The sequence below is a fragment of the Dasypus novemcinctus genome, chromosome 3, assembly GCF_030445035.2.
Source record: "Dasypus novemcinctus isolate mDasNov1 chromosome 3, mDasNov1.1.hap2, whole genome shotgun sequence".
In the NCBI taxonomy this organism is placed as follows: Eukaryota; Metazoa; Chordata; class Mammalia; order Cingulata; family Dasypodidae; genus Dasypus; species Dasypus novemcinctus.
Window position 1 is genome coordinate 80180921 of NC_080675.1, and position 22456 is coordinate 80203376.

At 36.0% G+C, this 22456-nt stretch overlaps 1 protein-coding gene across 4 annotated transcripts in view; it reads left to right on the forward strand.

Annotated features, from left to right (window-relative positions):
- The window catches only part of BAZ1A (bromodomain adjacent to zinc finger domain 1A), an 80741-nt gene extending 58660 nt beyond the window's left edge, over nucleotides 1-22081 (forward strand). For 2 of the 4 annotated variants that reach the window (XM_004467896.5, XM_012528779.4), the window contains 11 exons: nucleotides 2389-2513; nucleotides 4757-5353; nucleotides 5953-6113; nucleotides 6819-6973; nucleotides 8773-8921; nucleotides 13602-13849; nucleotides 13939-14162; nucleotides 15524-15996; nucleotides 17546-17688; nucleotides 20600-20687; nucleotides 21073-22081. In XM_004467896.5, the coding sequence (XP_004467953.2) occupies nucleotides 2389-2513; nucleotides 4757-5353; nucleotides 5953-6113; nucleotides 6819-6973; nucleotides 8773-8921; nucleotides 13602-13849; nucleotides 13939-14162; nucleotides 15524-15996; nucleotides 17546-17688; nucleotides 20600-20687; nucleotides 21073-21269 (2560 nt within the window). In that variant the 3' untranslated portion in view covers nucleotides 21270-22081. The remainder of the gene's footprint in view (nucleotides 1-2388; nucleotides 2514-4756; nucleotides 5354-5952; nucleotides 6114-6818; nucleotides 6974-8772; nucleotides 8922-13601; nucleotides 13850-13938; nucleotides 14163-15523; nucleotides 15997-17545; nucleotides 17689-20599; nucleotides 20688-21072) is intronic. The other 2 variants (XM_012528778.4, XM_058293556.2) reach the window with 2 other exon arrangements.
- Nucleotides 22082-22456: the final 375 nt, after the last annotated feature.

Here is a 22456-nt window from a genome sequence, read left to right on the forward strand (position 1 = left end):
ATTTGACTTACACTATTTATCTAGCTTGACTTATTCATCTAAATAACAAAGAATAAAAATCAGATACTTAAACCCTAAAATGTTTTTAAAATTTTCGAAAACTAGTTTCCTGATGTACATAATAATTATTAGTGAACGTGTGAAATGTACATATAGACATTTCTCAATTGTGCATGTGTTAGGTTAATAAAAGTTTTTCTTTCAGTCTACTTTTAGAGAATCTAGAATTCATAGACTTAAATGTTAAAAATGATAATTTCCCAGGAAATACTCAGTAGCCTGTTTTTATAGTAACATACCATTTCTAGAATTAATAATAATTTATTTCCCCACCTCTGTCACCAACACCATCACAGATACATGGTTTTTCAGAGTTCCTCTTTATTGAGGGATAAGATGAGATATTAAAGTTTTTATTAGAAGGTATAACTAGGGACAGGATGTCAGTTGCTTAAGTAACTTATTAAGTATTTTGTTACAATTTGAAATATTTGACATGAAGTTAATATTGGCTATGAAAACAATAAATCTTAAAACCATAGATCACAAAATTTTTATATTGCCAGCAATAGTACTTTCAAAAATTGAATTGGGATTTGATAAGAAAGCTTATAGATATAACACTACAAGTACAAATAACCAGAGGAAAATAGATAAATTGGACTGCATCAGAATTAAAAACTTTTGTACTTCAAAGAGCACTGTCAGAATGTAAAAATAGAACCTACAGAATAGGAGAAAATATTTGTGAATCATCTCTAATAAGAATCTAGAATTCCAGAATATATAAAGAACTCTCAGGACTCGATAGTAAAAAGACAAACCAATTTTAAAATGGGAAAATAATTTTAATAGACAGTTCTTCAAAAAAGACATAAAATGGCCTATGAGCACATGAACAGATGGTCAACATCATTAGCCATCAGGGAAATGCAAATCAAAGCCACAGTGAGATATCACTTCACACCCAGTATTGGCTTTGATAAAAAAGACATTAACAAGTATTTTATGTGGATATTGAGAAATTGAAACTCAAAAATTGCTGGTGAGTGTAAAATGGTGTGGCTGCTTTGGAAACTTTTTAGCAATTCCTGAAAAAGGAAAAATATGTTACCATATGACCCAGCAGTTCCACTCCACCCAAAATATTATACATGAATATTCAGTGCAGCATTCATAATAGACAAAAAGTGGAAAGAGCCCAAATGTCCATCAGCTGATGAATAGATAAACACAAGGTATATATCCATTCAGTGGTATAGTCATACAGTAGAATATTATTCAGTGATAAAAAGGTAGGAAGTTCTGATATATGCTTTAATGTGGATAAACTTTCAAAACAGTTTGCTAAGTGAAAGAAGCCAGACACAGAGGCTATATATTATATTATTCCATTTATATAAAATGTTCAAAATAGGCAAATCCAAAGAGGTAGAGAATAGATGAGTGGGTTGCCAGGGCCTAGAGGAGAAGGAGGAAATGGAAAGTGGCTGCTAATATGTGGGGTTTTTCTTTGGAGATGATGAAAATGTACCAGATTGATATGGTGATAATGGTTGCACAACCTTGTGAATTTAGCGAAAACCGCTTCTTTGTACGCTTTAGAAGTATGAATTTTATGGTATGTGAATTATATCTCAATTTATAAAAATAAAGCTAAGCATAGTGGAGATCTGCCACTTCATATCACTATTACCATCTTCCTCTGAGCCATCATCATCTCCCAGCCAGCCATCTGGGCTGCTACAGTGACCTCTTCACCAGTCTGCCTTCATCCACTCTTTCCTCTCCAATACATTCTCCACATAGCAGCCAACATGCTTTCTAATCACATCACTTACCTCTTCTAAACCCTTCAGAATTTTTGGCTTTTGGATAATGGCCTATGAGGTCTGGCATGGTCTATCCCTGCCTTATTTTTTTCATCCATATCTTGGATTATCCACCACCTTGTTCATTATACCTGTCTCAAAATTGTAAACTCCTTTTCCCTTCAATCCAGTGCCTTTGTACCTGTTATCCCCTCTGCTTGAAATGCAGATTTTCTCTCATTTCTCTCCTACCCTCCCCAGTTCTCTCTGGTCTCTCAGTTTAAATGCCCCCTTTCCAAACAAGACTTTCATGATCTCTGAAACTAGTTTTGGTTCTCCTTTAAATGCTTTCATGGCATCTTGAATTCCTCCTTTTTAGTACTTATTATTTTTAATTTTATAGTGATTTATATAAGAATTTATCTGTTCTCTGCCATGAACTCTGTGTCATCACTGTGTCTTGTCACTACCTCCTGAGCATATTGCCTGGTAGTACTTAGTAGGCAGGTAATAACTATTTGAAGAATGATTTATAAATTCATTGATGAATGTAATCTTTTTTGTTTTTATTCTTAAGGGAAGAAGAAAGAGAAGATTTTGATACTAGCACGGAGAGCAAAGAAATAGAGCAAAAGGAATTAGATCATGATACAGTCACTGATGATGAAGATGATCCAGGATCACATAAAAGAGGCAGGAGGGGTAATACTGAATTTTTAAGGGCATATTTGTTTTGTGTGTTTGAACTGATAAGGCACTTGATTGATTCAGTTAAAATACATATTAGATTACTTCCATTTGTGGTTCTCTACCTTAAAATAATTTCATAAATTGTTGAGTCAAAGGGAATATATTTATTTACTCACTTACTTACTTTGGAAATTCATTTTTTTAAAGCTGTTTAAAGAAATTACTTTTGAGGCTCTTTACTCTCCCTCTACATAATAACTACTGAAGGAAATCCTCAAGTTTACTTTGTTTCTATACTGTGGATGGGCTCTTTTTTTTTTTTACATGTTTTATTCTATCTAGTTATTGTAAATAGAATTTCTCCTGTATCATGAGGAGTGTATTCTCTGATTATAATGCAATTGATTTAGAAATCTGAAATAAACTTGATATGGTAGAATCTAAAAACATGCTTTTAAATAATGGGTCAGAAAAGAAACCATAATGGAAACTAGAAAATATTTTTAAATGACTCAATAGTATATATTAACACTTATTGGAAACAGTCCTTCTACTAAGAGGGAAATTTATAGCTTTACTACATTCTAGGGAAAGGAAGACAAATTGAACTAGGCATTCATTAAAGAAGTTAGAAAAAGAAAATAGAAAAATCCCTCCAAAGAGATAGAAACAATGAGGAGTACAAATTAATAGGAAACCAAACTACGATAGAGAACAACAAAGCCCAAGTTCTTTGAAAAAGACGCACGGTAGACAACCATTTGTTTTTTAAAAAATTGACATTTTAAAGAGAGAGGACAACATAAAATTGGGACTGAAGTGGTAATTTAAGGATAGAGGGACTGTATAAACAATTTTATGGCAATAAATTTGAGAATGTTGGGAAGCGGACTTGGCCCAGTGGTTAGGGCATCCGTCTACCACATGGGAGGTCCGCGGTTCAAACCCTGGGCCTCATTGACCCATGTGGAGCTGGCCCATGCGTAGTGCTGTTGCATGCAAAGAGTGCCGTGCCACACGGGTGTCCCCTGCGTAGGGGAGCCCCACGCGCAAGGAGTGCGACCTGTAAGGAGAGCTGCCCAGCACGAAAGCAAGTGCAGCCTGCCTAAGAATGGTGCTGCCCACATGGAGAGCTGACACAACAAGATGACGCAATAAAAAGAAACACAGATTCCTGTGCCGCTGGCAACAATAGAAGCGGACAAAGAAGAAGACGCAGCAAATAGACACAGAGAACAGACAACTGGGACGGGGGGAGGTGTGGGGAGGGGAGAAATAAATAAATCTTTTTAAAAAAATTTTGAGAATGTTGGCAAAATGTGACAAAATCCTAGGATTATACAAATTAGCAAAATGGATTCATGAAAAAGTGAAAAAGGCCAGTGGTTTTAAACCATTAAAAGACTTAAATCAGTATTAAAAATCTTCCTATAGGTGATGTGTGGGACCCCTATATGATGTTATGCATGTTTATTTTGTACATTCACAACTTTTCCTGTATGTCTATTGCTTATGTATGTTCATGTGTGAATGATATACTTCAATAAAAAATATATTTTAAAAATCTTTCTATAAAGGAAACATCAGTCCCAGACCTAGACAATTTTGTAATTGAATTCTTCTAAATTTTAAAGAAACACAATTCCAATCTTATTATACAAACTCTTTTGGAGCTTAAGAAATAGAAACATTTCCAACTGTCTTAGCCAATTAAGAGTGGCTGAAATGAGGGAAGTTTAATTCTTCAGCATATAAAATCCAGGCAGGTCACCACAGGTCCAGATTCTTTACATCTTGTTGGTATTGCCATCCTTAGGGTTTTGCTGTCATCCTCTCATGCTCTCCATTCTGGCTAGCTGGAAAGGGGAAAGAAGAAAGGGAGGCATAACCCAGAGGATACACTTAGCACTCTCTCCACCTCTTTGACCAGGACTTCCTCATGTAGCCCTGTCTCAGGTTGGGGGGTGCAGGAAGGAGGACTGTGTGCATGTGTGTAGAATCTGGGAAATGATTAAAATTTTAGTTGAACACAGACATGCTTATTCATTTACTTATTATCTGTGGCTGCTTTCATACTACAACAACAGAGTTAAGTAGTTCTGGCAGAGACCATATGGCCCCAGAAGCTAAAATATTTACTCTCTGGCCCTAATTTAAATGTTTAAATTTTTTACTAACATAGTAACTTGGGATGCTTTGTATCTCATTTTTCAATGAAAACTTAAAATGTGGTGATGATGTTATTTAAATTATAGGGAAAAGGGGACGAAATGGATTTAAAGAATTTACAAGACAAGAAGAGATCAACTGTGTGACAAGAGAGCCTCTTACTGCTGATGAGGAAGAAGCTTTAAAACAGGAACATCGACGAAAAGAGAAAGAGCTCTTAGAAAAAATTCAAAGTGCCATAGCATGTACCAATATCTTTCCCTTGGGCCGTGACCGCATATATAGGCGATACTGGATTTTCCCTTCTATTCCTGGATTGTTTATTGAAGAGGATTATTCTGGTCTCACTGAAGACATGCTATTGCCTAGACCGTCTTCATTTCAGAATAATGTACAGTCACAAGATCCTCAGGTATCCACTAAAACTGGAGAGCTTTTGATGTCTGAATCTACCTCCAACATTGACCAAGGTCCGTGTGATCATTCTTTGCAGCTGCCAAAACCAGTGCATAAGCCAAATCGGTGGTGTTTTTACAGCTCTTGTGAACAGCTAGACCAGCTTATTGAAGCTCTTAATTCTAGAGGACATAGAGAAAGTGCCTTAAAAGAAACTTTGTTGCAAGAGAAAAGCAGAATATGTGCCCAGTTAGCACATTTTTCAGAAGAGAAATTTCATTTTTCAGGTAAATTTTCACTGAAAACTTTCCTTTTTTTTTTCTCACCATAGTCTCTGGTCATTTGGGAGTAACCATTTTTCAAACCATTAGAGAGATGTTTAAGACCTCTTATTGTTGCATTTGAACCATGTTCTCAAAGTTTGCAAGTTAAGAGTTTCAGAATATATTTCTTTATAAAAACAAGGTTCTCCAGATTTTAACTGTTGGGTTCTGTTTGAATTATGAGGAATACATCTGGCATGGTGAGAATATATATGTATATTTTTCCTGATTTCTTATTATTCCATTGTCTATAGACAGTGAGTGCCCAGGGTTCTAAGACACTGGTGTTACTCACTAAGGGTTTTGGCTGCGGGTCTGGGGACAGGTTCCATTAGTGATCACTTCTTTGGAGATGAGCAGCAAGGGCAGATCTCCTAGGTAAGCAGCTTTCCCATCTGTTGGTTAGTCCATTGATGGCAGTAAGGTGTTTTTAGTTGTAAGTTTTTATATTGTTAAAAGAGATTTTATCTCTACTTAAATGTAGGGACTTGCCATGACTCCTTTGTTCTCTTCAAGATTAAAAATTATATCACACTGATAAGAAAATTTGATCGTTATTTCAGACAAACCCCAAACTGATAAACTTATATATAGTCGGGGAAGATCTTCTAATGGATATGATCCATCTCAGATGTCTGCAGAAAAGCAGCTTGAATTAAGGCTTAGAGATTTTCTTTTGGACATTGAAGACAGAATCTACCAAGGAACATTAGGGGCTGTCAAGGTTTGTACCTGTTCCCAATTTTTGTTGACCTTATTTGCTTTACCAGAATTTTGGGTTGCATATTTTAATTTATTTTATTATAGGCAAAGCATTTGTATTTTGAATAAATACCAGGGAATATATATATATGTGTGTGTGTATATATATATATTTAATGAAAATTTCATTCCCCTGCATTAAAATCTTATTTATGGGCAGAAATCTTCCTTTAATATACTATATCACTTTCTGTTTTCTTAAACAGAATTTAATGACTACACTTGACCTTCCTATTAGTAATTTTTAGTATTATGAAAATGTTTAAGATATTCTTATCAGAGATATTGAAATGTATAGGAATATTTTATTCTCTCTTGTACAGCTGTTTGCTGCTATGCTGAGTCTTGGTTTGTTTTATTAGTTTCTTGTTACCTTTTTAAAATCTGTAAGTAATTCATGCTTGATATGTGTTCTGTTTGTTCCTTTGCTGTTGATCACATCACTTTTTTTGCTATCAGATGACCAATCAGAATTGTTTATAATTTCTTTATATAGACTGTGATTAAAGTATTTAAGCTTTCACCAGTGAGTAATGTGAATTCCATTTTTAGATCCCTTTTTTATTTTTAGTCTGTTCTAAAATACCCATGAATATTTCGTTTGTACATTGAACCTCATGCAATATATGCTGTTATCCAGGGTTAGTACATTTGGGTTATGTTACAGGTTACAGATCGACACATGTGGAGATCAGCCTTAGAAAGTGGACGATATGAGCTGTTAAGTGAGGAAAACAAGGAAAATGGAATAATTAAAAATGTGAACGAAGATGTAGAAGAGATGGAAATTGATGAGCAAGCCAAGGTCATAGTAAAAGACAGGTACAAAAAGGATTTTTTGTAACCATCATTTTTTCTTGCGACTTAAGCCTTCTTAAAGTAAATATGTTTCTACTCTTTAAAGTGCATATGTGTTTTTAAAATTTTGTTTTAAAAATTCATCATGAGGTCCTTCATATTTCTAACCACTGAAATGATTTTCAAAACCTGTCTCTAACCCAAATGCCAACTTGTTAGGGTAACAATCAGTTCTCAGTGATTCTGAAACAATCTTTTAACCATAAGGTTTTATTAATTTCAGAAAGTACTTTTATATTATCCATTTTTCTTTTCTGCAGGAAAACATACTAATTTTTTGTAGACTTCATTATTACTTGAACTCTTAATCAGAATCTATATCTGTTATGTTGAGCGAAACAAGCCAGACACAAAAGGACAAATATTGTATGACTGCATTACTATGAACCAAATATATTGTGTAACAGTTAAAAAAAAAAAGAGAGAGAGAGAATCTATATCTGTATGTCTATTGATAGATATACTTTTACTTTTTCAGAGTTATTTTGCCCTTAAGGAGTTTATAGTCTAGAAGGGTATGGTGGGGAGAGGCATTGAGGTAACAATTATGAAACAGGGTTAGGGTTCTATCAGAAGTAAATACTGAGATCAAATGGAGAATATGAAAGGGCAGTTTGTCATGATGGACCATGGAAGATAATGAAGGAAGTGATAGAGAAAGTGACAGCAAAGCTGAGACCTAGAGGTGGAGAAGATATAAGATTGGTAGGGAAGATTGTACATTGCCTTTGAGCGAATGGGTGTATTAGACAGCCAAAGGGCTGCTGATGCAAAATTCCAGCAATTGGTTGGTTTTTATAAAGGGTATTTATTTGGGGTAGGAGCTTACTGATACCAGGCCATAAAGCATAAGTTACTTCCCTCACCAAAGTCTATTTTCACACGTTGGAGCAAGTTGGCTGCCAACGGCTGCAAGGGTTCAGGCTCCCTGCGAGGGTTCCTCCTTTCCAGGGTCTTGTTTCTCTCTGGGTTCAAGGTTCCTTTCTTCCCAGGGCTTGCTTCTTCCTGGGCTCAGGTTCTCTCTTCCTGGGGCTGGCTTTTCTTTCCTCTGTGTGCTTACTTCCCAGGACTCCAGCTTAAGGCTTCCACATCAAACTCCAACATCAAAAACTCTCAGCATTAAAAAGCTCCAACTCTGTCCTTTGCCATGTCTTTTATCTGTGAGACCCCTCCCACCGGGGGTTGGGGACTCAATGCCCTAATGATGTGGCCCAATCAATAACTCAATCATGCCCAGTAGTAGACCAGATTACAAACATAATCCAATATCTATTTTTGGAATTCATAACTATATCAAACTGCTATAATAGGTTTGCACTTTTAAATGATTGTTTTAGCAGCAGTTTGGAGATTTATTACAGAGGGAACAAGGCTGGAAGCTAATGAACTAATTAGGAGGCAGCTGTAAGTGGCCTATCCAGGAAGAGTTGAAGTAAGGGAAAACAGAATAAGCTGACTGAGATACTTTTCCTTTTAGGCCCATCACAATGTCACCTCTAAAACTTTTCCCCTAAGCCTTGTCTCAACTTCCTGCCCTACAAGCATTTGCCCTTCTGTCCTTCTATATGACTTTTATTCCTATTTAGTTTAGCTCTCAATTCATATGTTTTTCTCCCTTCCCTACCAGCTGGTAAGAGTGCCTTGAGATTGAGGGAACTATTTCTTATACAGGTGCTAACTAAGCATTTCAGTGAATGAGTGGGCCCAAGTTTCAACTAATAACGTTTTTAAATATCATAAACTCTTTATTGTTTTAATTGTAGACTTTGTGGGATAAAAACAGAAACTCCAAGTACTGTCTCAACTAATGCAAGTACACCACAATCAGTGAGCAATGTGGTTCATTATCTAGCAATGGCACTGTTTCAAATAGAGCAGGGCATTGAGAGGCGTTTTCTCAAAGCTCCACTCGGTAAGTATCTGCTTTTATTTCAAAATATTAATAATATGTTTTAATTTTGACATTACCCTTTAATTAATAGAACTTTATTGATTGACATAATGAAACTGTCAATATGAACATGGTTAATACAAACTGAGATGAAACAACTTGAGATTATTATTTTCATTTTAAAATAGGAGTCCATTCAGGTGATATTTATTTTTGAAATACCACCTAGATTCTTTTAAAAATTCATTCTAGATATTCATTTTTAACAAATATATATATGTAAATAAAAATTTATTTTTTTTTCATTTTTTTTTAGAAGGTGCCAGGGATTGAACCTAGAACCTTGTACATATGAAGCAGGTGCTCAACCACTGACCTACACCCGCTCTGCAAGAAATATATTTTAACTATTTCTTTTAATCTCTCCTGTGAAGAGTTGCTAAATGAAAGATGACCAAAGCCTGCAACTAACCACTCTCTAAAATGGGGTACTAGAATAACAAAATTTTTCTTTTTGGACTCATTGAAATAACCATTTGAATAGACTAAATTCCTTAAGTAATTATTTGAAAGTCACCTTGTTGAGTAGCAAGAACAGTTTTTATAAATAGGTGATGCTATTGGGGCAATTTTGGAGTATGAATATAATATTTGGAAAATACATGTTTTTAAAATGAAGAGTATCTGACCAGTATTTCATTAGTGTTCTAAGCATGTTCATCAGTTTTATAAATGTCAATTCCATAAACTTAGTAAATCACTTCTCACATTGCTGTAAAAAATAAAATATGTATGATTACAGTTCAAAAAAATCATTACAGTTGGTATTTGCTATATCACTCTTTTTTTTTTTTTTTTTTTTTTTTTAAAGATTTATTTATTTATTTAATTTCCCCCCCTCCCCTGGTTGTCTGTTCTTGGTATCTATTTGCTGCGTCTTGTTTCTTTGTCCGCTTCTGTTGTCGTCAGCGGCACGGGAAGTGTGGGCGGCGCCATTCCTGGGCAGGCTGCTCTTTCTTTTCACGCTGGGCGGCTTTCCTCACGGGCGCACTCCTTGCGCGTGGGGCTCCCCCACGCGGGGGACACCCTTGCGTGTCACGGCACTCCTTGCGCGCATCAGCACTGCGCATGGGCCAGCTCCACACGGGTCAAGGAGGCCCGGGGTTTGAACCGCGGACCTCCCATATGGTAGACGGACGCCCTAACCACTGGGCCAAAGTCCGTTTCCCTGCTATATCACTCTTATTTCCTAACCTTCAATATTTCTTAGTATGTCCTTTGTCAAAGTCAACTTAAGTGTACAAGGGGTCCCTATTATTTCAACAATAATCTCAGTTAAAATTGAAAGTTGTTTATAAATTCAAGGGTGAAAAATCAAATTATGTTAACACTGGGAGATACTGCAACTTCTAGCAGGTTGTATGAGAGCTGAGAGCCACAGTATTCTTTATGTTAGTTTGATTATAGCAGTAGTAGATAACATTCATTTCATCCTGAAGCAATTTTAATTTGGGATCTTAAAAATAAAAGTTCAATATACCTCACTTAAATTGGCGATAAATATTGGTAAAAGTCAGATGTTGCTCATTTATAATGTGGGGTTGCTACCATATCAACCACTGATACCCCTTAGAAAACTTACAGAATATCTGATGTCTGTAGCTCTTTATTTTTAAGCCTTTGGATAGTCTGTTTTGAATGGGACAGCAGGAGATGGGGTGTCTTTGGGGGTTTTACAATAGTCTTATGTATTTGGAGCAAGGAAATCAAGACTATTCTTAATCTGGGAAAAAAGAGATGAGACATTCAAAACTTGATAATTTTTCAGTATTGTAAATTAATCCGATAGGAATATTTCAAGATTAGCTTCAGAGGGAAACGGACTCTGGCCCAGTGGTTAGGGCGTCCGTCTACCACATGGGAGGTCCGCGGTTCAAGCCCCGGGCCTCCTTGACCCGTGTGGAGCTGGCCCATGCGCAGTGCTGATGCGCGCAAGGAGTGCCGTGCTACACAGGGGTGTCCCCTGCGTAGGGGAGCCCCACGCGCAAGGACTGCACCCATAAGGAGAGCCGCCCAGCGCGAAGGAGGGAGCAGCCTGCCCAGGAATGGCGCTGCCCACACTTCCCGTGCCGCTGACGACAACTGAAGCGGACAAAGAAACAAGACAACAGAAGCGGACAAAGAAACAAGACGCAGCAAAAAGACACAGGAAACAGACAACCGGGGGAGGGGAGGGGAATTAAATAAATAAAAAATAAATCTTTAAAAAAAAAAAAAAAGATTAGCTTCAGAGATTATTTCAGATTCTTCAGAAACCAAGTAAGAAATTTTTATTCTAAATCTTCTACCTTCCCTAAAATGTTCCTTTTTCCCTAGTAATTATTAATATATTGATAAAAGTAGGTATTTTTTTTTATTTGGGGAAGATATCATATTTTGATTATTTTAGGTAAAATACATGAGAATGGGTAGCTTGGTTAATAATTTCATCATATATAAAGACTTGTTTATGGTTAAACCCTTAAGCTATGAAAAGATGCTTAACTATCGATTTGAAAGTAATTAACACAAAATTAATAAAGATCAAAAGGAAAATAAGCTCAATCTGGTGTGAGAGCTCAGAAATCAGCCCTCACATTAATGACCAACTGATTCCCACTCAGTTGGTTAGAATTATCTTTTCAACAAATAGTGCTGTGTAAACTGGATCTCCATTTGCAAAAGAATGAAGGTGGACCCCTACCTTGCACCATATACAAAAATCAACTCAAAATGGATCAAAGACCTTAAATATAAGAGTCAGACTGTGTATCTCCTAGAAGAAAACTTATGGAAGAATTTTCAGGACCTTATACCCAAAGTGCAAGCAACAAAAGAAAAAGTAGATGAATGGGACATGCAATAAATCTCTTTTACTATTAACTCATATTAACTTGATCTGTGGGAATTTCTTCAGAGAGAATTTGCAATGATTTGTACTCACTTCTGCCATTCCCCTGACCACCTGAGGTTACTACCAACCCTGGACCACTTTAAAATTTTGACCTGTGTTTTTTTCAGGTTCTCAAATTATTTGATGCCCTACTTGTAGTTTCAGATTCTCAGGGTAGATTTCCCTACTTTTGCCCAACACTGAAGTCCCATACAGCAAAGGTACAAATGGGCAGATTTCTTTACTACTTTCTTTCTATATGCTAACCTTTTCCACTCTGATGTTTGCAGATGTATCCTTTTGGGATCCTAGGTTTTTATTTTATTTATTTATTTCTCTTTGTTTGTTTGTTTCTTTGTTTTAGGAGGGACTCCATCTTGCATGGACCCTAGGTTCTATCTTCTGTCTCTCTCACATTCAGACAGGAGCTCAATGTCTACTAGTATTTAACAGGCCTATTGCTTTATGGTTTTAACTCATTGTATATGTTTACTCACCCACCTGTATTATAAACTCCTTAAAGGCAAGTTCCACAAAATAGATGTATTTCGTATTTTCTAAAGTGCTGCACTTAGGGGAACAATATAATGTAGGAATAATGATAATAATACCATTTAATATCTGCTAGGCACCTTATATATCTTACAGGTATTATCTCATTCACTCTTCCTAATAGCCATTAGATGTAAGTACTATCCATACATTACTGTTGAGGAATATGAGGCACGAAGAGGTTGAGTCACTTGCCTAAGCTCATTAGGAATAAAAATCATCTCAAGGCAGATTGACTGCAGAGCCTACCCTCTCTCAACAATTTTGGTACTGCTAAATGTTTTTATATTAGCATAATAGTAAGGAAATAAGATATGATATTAAGGTATGATAGAAGCAGACTCTGTATGGAGATATATCGTGCAGAACTTAGGCATGATTTGGTAAGTACTTCATAAATAAGTATTCTGGTTTAAGAACATTACGGTGGTAGCAGTATTAAAGATTAATTGAAAATGGAAATCACATGCTGATATAAAGTCATGGACTAGATTGATAGCATCTATTTAAGTGACTCAATATTTTTTTAGCCCAGGAGACTAAAGAATGGTGATGTAAATGACAGGCTTCAAATGAGACTACAGTTGACTTTTGTACACGACTGATATTTTTAATGTTTATTTTTAATATTTTATTGAGATATAATTCATATACCATAAAATTCATCCTTTAAAAAATGTACAATTCGTTTTTAGTATATTCATGGTTGTGTAACCATCTGTCTAATTTGAAATATCACCACTATCTAATTTGAGAACATTTTCATCAACTCCAAAAGAAACCTCATATGTGATTGATATTCAAGTTAGAGAGCTATCCATCTTTTATCTGAAAATGAGGAAGTAACATTTTTTATTCAAATGAATAATAGCTTACTTGTAATCTTATTTAGCCAGTTTTCTAAATTAGATCAAGATTTGATACAGAGACTAGATTAGGAACACATTGTCTAAGTTATTTTTCTCTTTCAACTATTGAAATCCCCAAACATTTGATTTATGGATTTAAGAAATTCCTTATGTCATAAACAGAATGTGGCTCAGCACGTATTTTATTTGGCATGAGGTTTTTGTTTGGAGTTTCAGCACAGTCTTTTTGTTAAGTATTAGAAGAGAAGAACTGTAAGATCTAAAACTGCTTTAACTGCCCAGAAAATAGTTTTAGTATATGTCTAGGGTTTGCTTAGAAACTTTCATCGCTTTTCCTTTTCATTTAAGATGCCAGTGACAGTGGACGTTCCTATAAAACAGTCCTGGACCGTTGGAGAGAGTCTCTCCTTTCTTCTGCTAGTCTATCCCAAGTCTTTCTTCACCTCTCCACCTTGGATCGTAGTGTCATATGGTCTAAGTCTATACTGAATGCCCGTTGTAAGATATGCCGAAAGAAGGGTGATGCTGAAAGCATGGTACTTTGTGATGGCTGTGACCGGGGCCATCATACCTACTGTGTTCGACCAAAGCTCAAGGTATTTTATTTCCTTCTGCCAATACTCAGAATTGAGACATTGAGATATTTTGTGACAGGTGATTAATGATTACTTATGTGATTCCTCAGACTGTTCCTGAAGGAAATTGGTTTTGTCCGGAATGTCGGCCAAAGCAACGTTCTAGGCGACTATCCTCTAGACAAAGACCATCCTTGGAAAGTGATGAAGAAATGCAAGACCATATGGAAGGTGAGGATGATGAAGTTGATGATGATGATGAAGAGGGTCAAAGTGAGGAGGAAGACTATGAGTTAGAACAAGAAGAAGATGACTCTCAAGAAGAAGAAGTCAGGTAAGTTTGAACATGCAATAAAATGAGAGTCAGCGAGTCTTACAAACTAGTTTGTAATATAGTGGCCTGGAGTTACCTTTACTTTATACATTAGAGACATTTGAAATTATTCCCATGGGAGTACAGTACTTGTGTGAGCTTGGCCAGGTCACCTATCCATCAAATTTGGATAGGAATGCTAATTCAAGGTTGATTTTACTTAAGTTTGCACCTAAAGCAGCAAATAAGCAGTATAAAGGATTTTTGTGAGGTAAAGATGAATGCAACTCCTTAGTACCTCTCTTGCTTTCTCAAGGAGGTATACCCAAATATTGGTGAACTTTGATTGGGGGTGCAGGGTCGGGGGAGAAGAGAGAGTGAGAGATGGAAGCATGGAAGCCCAATGTTTATATCTTCAAGAGATTTTCTGTCAGTAGATCTGGCCATAGCCAGTCACATCAGAGCCAGTCATATTGTGCTCTTGGTTCTCATCCCTTTCCCCAACTTTAACATTTGGAACCCATTTACATGGAATCAGGAAAATGAATGTCAAGTAAGGGCAAACTAGGACTGATAGAAATACAAAAGGGCCACAGTCTGAGGAGAGTAAGTAAAGAGAACGCCACCCCATCTGTTTTAAACAAGTTATTGTTTTTTAATAATACCAACTAATAGGAACCATCTTTTCTGTAGTTTGTGAGGGCAGTATTCTGTTGAGGATAAAGAGTTTAAAAAATTCTTGTGGATATTCTTGGTAAACTTTCAGAAGTCCAGGTATGTGGGGAGAAGGATAAACAGAAGCTTAATGAGGTTGTTTTATCCTTGTCTACAACTTAAAGGCAATTAAAAGATTGTGTTTTTGTATTTTATAATAAGAATCATAAAATAACAAAGAGGTTCTTGACTTGATATTTAGGAACCATATATTCCAGGTCTAATTCATTGGCCACCACTGCCAGAACTGTAGGTTACTTCATTGTCAACGGTAATGAAAAGTGACAGTATCCTTTAGCAGGAGACAAAAGAACTTCATTTTAAGATTAGTTCATCACTTTTAAGTTTCTCAACTTGATTAGGTCCATTTAATGATTCTCCTGAGGATTTTATTATAGCTTATCATAATTTAGTACTTGATTTTCATGATCATATTCTGAAGTTACTAATAAAATATTAAATATTGTCTTTGTGTTTAAAAGAAATACATGGAAGCACATTTTAGAGTTCCATGAAAAACTACTGGCTCTAAATTTAAAGAATTAAACATAGGATAAGTCTTGGTGATATAGAAAAGTAATTTATTTAGAATGCTTTGGCTGAAGAATAAGAATAATCCTGTTCAGCATTGTCTGTACAATAATTGTGTGTTCTAAATATACTTATAGCCCACCGAAACGAGGAAGACCACAAGTTAGATTACCAATTAAAACAAGAGGAGGAAGACTTAGCTCTTCTTTCTCAAGTCGTGGCCAACGACAAGATCCTGGAAGATATACTTCAAGGAGTCAACAGAGTACACCCAAAACAGCTGTTTCTTCTAAAACTACTGGTAGAAGCCTAAGGAAGATAAAATCCGCTCCTCCTACAGAAACCAAATCTTTAAGAATTGCCAGTCGTTCTACTCGCCGGAGTCATGTCCCACTGCAAGCAGATGTATTTGTGGAACTACTTAGACCTCGTAGAAAACGCAGAGGCAGGAAAAGTGCTCATAATACACCAGAAAATAGTCCCAACTTCCCTAACTTTAGAGTCATTGCCACAAAATCAAGTGAGCAGTCAAGATCTTTGAATGTTGTTCCAAAACTTTCTTTCCAAGATAGTGAATCCAAGAGAAGAGGCCGGAAAAGACAATGTACAGGTATGAATAAGTGTTCATTTCAGTTGTTCCTTAAACCTAAGAAACTTGAATAATTTGGAAAGACTTAAAGTTATACTTTGGGTCATTTTTTTTACTGCCACCAAGGTGCACAAAGATATTAGGGAGCAACCTGAACTGAAGTGTAATATTCATTGAAAGGGCAGCTATTTGGAGAATAAAAATGAACTTTATTACTAGTCTTCCTAATAGTGTAGCCATGGTAGTCTAAGAACAATGAATTTCTGTTGTGCTTTTCAGAGAGGTTTTTGGCTAGTATTTTAGCATTCTCAGTATAATGTATTATAATTTTTTGTGTTCTATCCTACCTTTTTCTTACTCAATACACACAAACAATTTGTAAGGTTAATAATTGATGTACTGAATTGCGAGGGATGAGGAAGGATGGGAGGGGCAGTAATATTTTTAGGGGGTGATCAGCTATCTTTTCAATTTTGATGATTGTTGCTATAGTAATCTTACCTCTTTATCTCTTTAATCCAGTAGTAATAAAATTTTGATGTTTCAAAAAATAAAATTGGACATAAAAAATACTTTTCTTTTTTTGAAGAGCTATAGATACGTTGATTATATTTCATTATACAAACACATGACAGGGTAAAAGAATTCATTGGTGAAAGAGTGGCACATAATTAGACTATTTATGCAGTCACTGGGCTGTCAAGTTTCAGGGGAGGAGTATCAGATAACTTCGTTTAATTACTGTTTCAAAAATAATGTTATTTTATCACAGTTTTACAATAAAAATAGTCTCAATTATGTACTTAATGTATGATTTTTTTTTTTTTGGTCTGAAAAATAATGAACCAATCAAGTTCTAATTTAGCTCCTTTTGCTTTCCCCTATTCTGAACTCCAAGTTATTTGGAGGAATAGTATACCTGAAAAAAAACTGCTGAAGATTATATTTCTTGTTAGTGATTTGTGAAGTTACCAAGCCAGGTTCTAAGGGCAAATAAAGGGGAAAATGTGTGAACTTACACTGTAAGTGGAGAATTAAACACCTAAATTCATATGGACCATACTATCCTTTTCTACTAATCCATACACCTTAGATTTTATTGTACCTTTCTTGCATTTATGGGAAAGCATTTTACTTTCAGGAATTTTTGGTACACTAAAACTAAGACTTGTAAGCATAATCTGTTATAATTGAAAGTTGCTTGTACAAAATGCAAGATTATATATAAACAGAGGCCTAGTTATCAGATCTGAAGTATCTGAAGGGAATACTTTGTTAAGGACATGCTTCTGGAAATACTGGAGAATTCTTTAGTTTCCCTTTATTGTAAATGGAAATTATTTTTAATAAAATGGAATCAAAATAATCCACAAACCTCATATTCTTGATTTTTCTTTTGTATTGCACTCTTTAGTATCTGTTTTCAATGAGTGTTTAATTCAATTGGAAATTTGTAAGATCAAGAAGGAAGTAATATTGAATTTGGTTTTTATTTATATGCCCAGATTAGCGTGTGGTAATCAGATATTTTGCTTTGTTATTACCTAAAATGTGTTCCTTTTTTACTCAGAGTCATCTCCTATGACACTGAATCGAAGGAGCTCAGGGCGACAGGGAGGAGTTCATGAATTGTCGGCTTTTGAACAACTTGTTGTAGAATTGGTACGGCATGATGATAGCTGGCCTTTTTTGAAACTGGTTTCTAAAATTCAGGTAATAATACTACTACACTTTATAATATACTTTCCTGTGTATTATCTGACTTAGTTTGCCTGGCAACTTTGAGATGATCAAAACAACTGTTTTTTTTGCTGCGGTTTCTTTCTCTTTCTTTTCTTTCTCTCCTTCCCCCCTTCCTTCCCTCTCTTGATTTGAAAGGTTTGTTTCTGTGGTGAAAAAAATGGGGTTAGAGAGCATTTTCCTCAGTCCCTTCTAATCATGTGAGTGATTGTTGTGAAAAATGGGTATTGAACTAATCTTAGTGGTTTATTTAATGAATATGAATAGCTAACTCAATTGAGTACTACTAACGGTATTTCTAGTATATGAAACAGTTGTTCTCAAACTTCAGCATGCATCTGAATCACGTGAAGGGCATGTTAAAACACAGATTCCTGGGTCCACCCCAAAGTTTCTGTTTCACTGAGACTGGGATATGCCTGGCCATTTGCATTTCTGACAAATTCCCTGATGATACTGATGGTGATGGACCAGATACTACTCTCTGTGAAATGCTAATATAAAAGATAAGTACCCTTATCTTTTACATTAGATAAGTAATAGTGATGCCTAACCTAACAAAGGAATATTAGATGGTACTATAGTAGTTATATATATATATATAGCAGAATATGGTATGCTATAACAGAGATAAAACAGTAGTATAATAGAACTTAAAATGGTGCTAACAAAAGTGGAGAAGAAGGGAGGTGGATTAGAGCATTTCAGAGGGGAGGGAACAGCAGAAATTGAAAATTTTTTTAAATGAAAGAATTATTGGGACTGGTTGTTGAAGAAAAAATTTCAACAGTGAGAAATGGAATAAGAGCATTTCAAGAAGAAGAAACTGTAAGTTAAAGACCAGAAATGAGAATGTAGGGAATGATGGATCGTTTGACTGGAGCACTGACTGTGTTAAAGGCTCAAACCCAACAATGTTACAGGGGGTCTCTCACTTGTCTCTGTGTGGGTGAAGGTTTTCGAATGAAAAAGTAACATCAGGAATAGATGTGGCTCAAGCACTTGAGTGTCCACCTCCCACATAGGTGGCCCTGGATTCAGTTCCCAGTGCCCCCTAAAGAAAAACAACCAATAAGCAGGCATCAAACAAAGAAAAACAATGAGTAAAAACAAACAGGGAGCAGGTGTGACTCAAGCAGTTGAGCGCCTGCCTCCCACATAGGAGGTCCCAGGTTCAGTTCCAGTGCCTCCTAAAGAAGACACAACAAGCAAAAACAATGAACAGACAGTGAGCAATACCAAAAAGCAACGGCATCAGAATTCTGCTTTGAGATTTCTGGAGCAAGAATGTGGATATTAATTAGCATTGAACAGTGTCTAATATAAGTTAATTATTTGAAAGCCTATCATCAGTAGGTATTAAGAGTGCTGAGGGAAGCAGACGTGGCTCAACTGATAGAGCATCCATTTACCATATGGAGAGTCCAGGGTTCCATACCCAGGACCTCCTGACCCATGTGACAAGCCGACCCGCACCCAGTGCTGCCGCACGCAAGGAGTGCTATGCCACACAAAGGCACCCCACGTAGGTGTGCCCCACATGCAAAGAGCATGCCCCACAAGGAAAGCCGCTCCAGGTGAAAAAAGTGCAGCCCACCCAGGAGTGGCGCCACATGGACGGAGAGCTGACAGAGCAAGATGATGCAACGAAAAAGAGATGCGGTTTCCCATTGCCGCCTGATAATGCAAGTGGATGCAGAAAAACACACAGCAAATGGACACAGAGAGCAGACAACGGGGGGAAGGAGAAATAAATAAATAAATCTTAAAAAAAAAAAGTACTGAGGTTTCACGGCAAGTGGTTAATTATATTGAGAAAACTGAAAGAAAACAGTTTCCCACCCCCCCATACTTGTTACTTGTTATAATCCAATTACTTGGGCATGCATAATAGGGAAATGATGATGGTATGCTTCCTATAAATTTCAGATTGTAATTCATGTATCTTGATTCATATAACCTCATTTCCCTCGCTAACACTAATGAATCACTTGTTCAGGTTGCTATAAAATTATCTTGACTTGAGTGTTATGTTTCCTTCTTCAGAAAGAGCAATATAGTAATTCTTTCAGAACCTCCAGAAAACTATATATACTAAGCAGTATACTAATATTATATATTACACTGTGCATTATAGAACAGAACATATTATTAGGGCAAACAATAAATGTCCCTTTTTTTCATATATATATAATTTTTTTTTCTCTCCTTCCCGGTTGTCTGCAGTCCGTTCACTGTGTGTTCTTCCATGTCCACTTCTATTCTTGTCAGTGGCCCAGGAATCTTTGTCTCTTTTTTGTTGTGTCATTTCGCTGTATCAGCTCTCCATGTATGTGGCACCACTCCTGAGCAGGCTGCACTTTTCTTGCGCTGGGCGGCTCTCCCTATAGGGCGCACTCCTTGCATGTGGGGCTCCCTTACACGGGGGACACCCCTGCATGGAGTTGCTTGTGTCTGCTAGTACTGGAAAGTGAACAAAGTTGTTAACTTTTCAAAGCAAATGTGCATTCCTCTAAGTTTAATGTACAAACACGATGTCAATTTCTAAACTGACACTCTTAATTTGATTCATTTTTCCAGAGTAGTTTTTGTGTTGAAAGAAGCTTTGGCACATACATTTAGTTCCTTACCACAAAAGCAATAATGCTCATTATAAAAATTAGAACAAAAACCATCATTTCTTTCTTTTTGTTAACATTTTTATGGTGTCTCAATTTAGACTTCTACAATATTATGACTAAAATACATCATGTGATTTCAATGGAACAATAGTATTCAAAGTTTAATATTGACTTGCTTTTCAAGTGTAAATTCTTAATGTGTTTGACTACTTACCTCCTATAAAGTTTCTTTAAGGAAAGATATCTTTTGAACTATTTTACAGGTCCCAGACTACTATGACATCATCAAAAAGCCCATTGCCTTAAATATAATTCGTGAAAAAGTGAACAAATGTGAATATAAATTGGCGTGTAAGTAAATAATCTTTTTTAGTGTTTATTTTTGTTTCCTTTTATTTGAATGACATATATTAATGGAGTTATGTAGAGGGCATCCCAAGAGGTACTGCTTACCAGTAGGAGATAAAAGATGAATGGAGAGTGAATGAGTTAAAGGTATTTTATAGAATTGATCTTTTTAAAGGAGTTCCTTTATAATTACATAATGTATGTAATTATATAATTATATGGTTTCAATAAAGTAGTTATAAAGTATAAACAAATTTAAGCCTCTGTTCTACTTTGTTTCAAGAGTGGGCTTCACTTTTCTTAATGAAGTTTACAGAAGTGATACAAACATTGTATTTATAATTTGGTTGCTTTTCTTCTAATCTCATTTTGTTTTCTTTCTTTCTAGCTGAGTTTATTGATGATATTGAGTTAATGTTTTCAAACTGCTTTGAATACAACCCTCGTAATACAAGCGAAGCAAAAGCTGGAACTAGGCTTCAAGCATTTTTTCATATTCAAGCTCAAAAGCTTGGACTTCATGTCACACCAGTTAATGTGGACCAAGTTAGCACACCACCAGCTGCAAAAAAGTCACGAATCTAATATTGTCCTTCTAAAGGATGTATTTGAGGAAAAACAAATTGTTCATGAAAATGGAACATTAAATCATGCTCTAAAGCAGACATATGTATAAAGCAATAACAGCTGATTTGACCACATTGAAGTGTGGCCTGCACTATATTCTCAATTTTAATATTAAGCACTCAGGAGAATGTAGGAAAGATTTCCTTTGCTACAGTTTTGTTCAGTATCTAATAAGTTTGATAGATGTATTGGATACAGTACTGGTTTACAGAAGTTTTTGTATATTTTTTTAGATCATTCATGTGTCCAGATATCTGGGAAAATGTTTTTTCCACCTATGATTTATTTTGTCATGGATTTTTTTTTCTTTTTAGAATTTGTGGTATGAAGGAAGATTTTTCTACACAGATGAATCTTCTGTTATAACACAGTTTAGAAAAATGTGTATATGTCTAAGAATTGTTTAATGAGCACATTCTTTCAACACTACACATGAATGAATCCAATTTTATATCCTTGAAGTGCTGTACCAGTGCTGGCTGGAGGTATTAAGTCTGAGTTTATTAACTAGATATTTATTTAGTATTCAAAGTAATTTGTGAATTTGTTTTGTATTTATAAAATTTGTACCTGGAAAATGTTCTTTAATTTTTAAACATTTTTATTGTGTTTTGTTTTATTTCTCTAATGTCCTTAATGATCAATCAAAAAAGAAAGGTAAAACCCTCCCTTTTCCCTTACAGGTCTTTCAGTTTTTCAGAACTGTATCGTAAGTTTCTGTGTACAACTTTTTAAGTGTACAAATAAAGTGATATCTTTTTTTCAAAGCATTCTGAATTCTGGAATTTTTACAAATCAGAATTGGACTTCTGCATGTGATACATACAGATCATAGGAACCTGGGAAGTGGACTTGGCCCAATGGATAGGGCATCCGCCTACCACATGGGAAGTCCACAGTTCAAACCCCGGGCCTCCTTGACCCGTGTGGAGCTGGCCCACGCGCATTGCTGATGCGTGCAAGGAGTGTCATGCCGCGCAGGGTTGTCCCCCACATTGGGGAGCCCCACACGCAAGGAGTGTGCCCCGTAAGGAGAGCCGCCCAGCACGAAAGAAAGTGCAGCCTGCCCAGGAATGCAGGAATGGTGCCACACACACAGAGCTGACACAACAAGATGATGCAACAAAAAAGAAACACAGATTCCT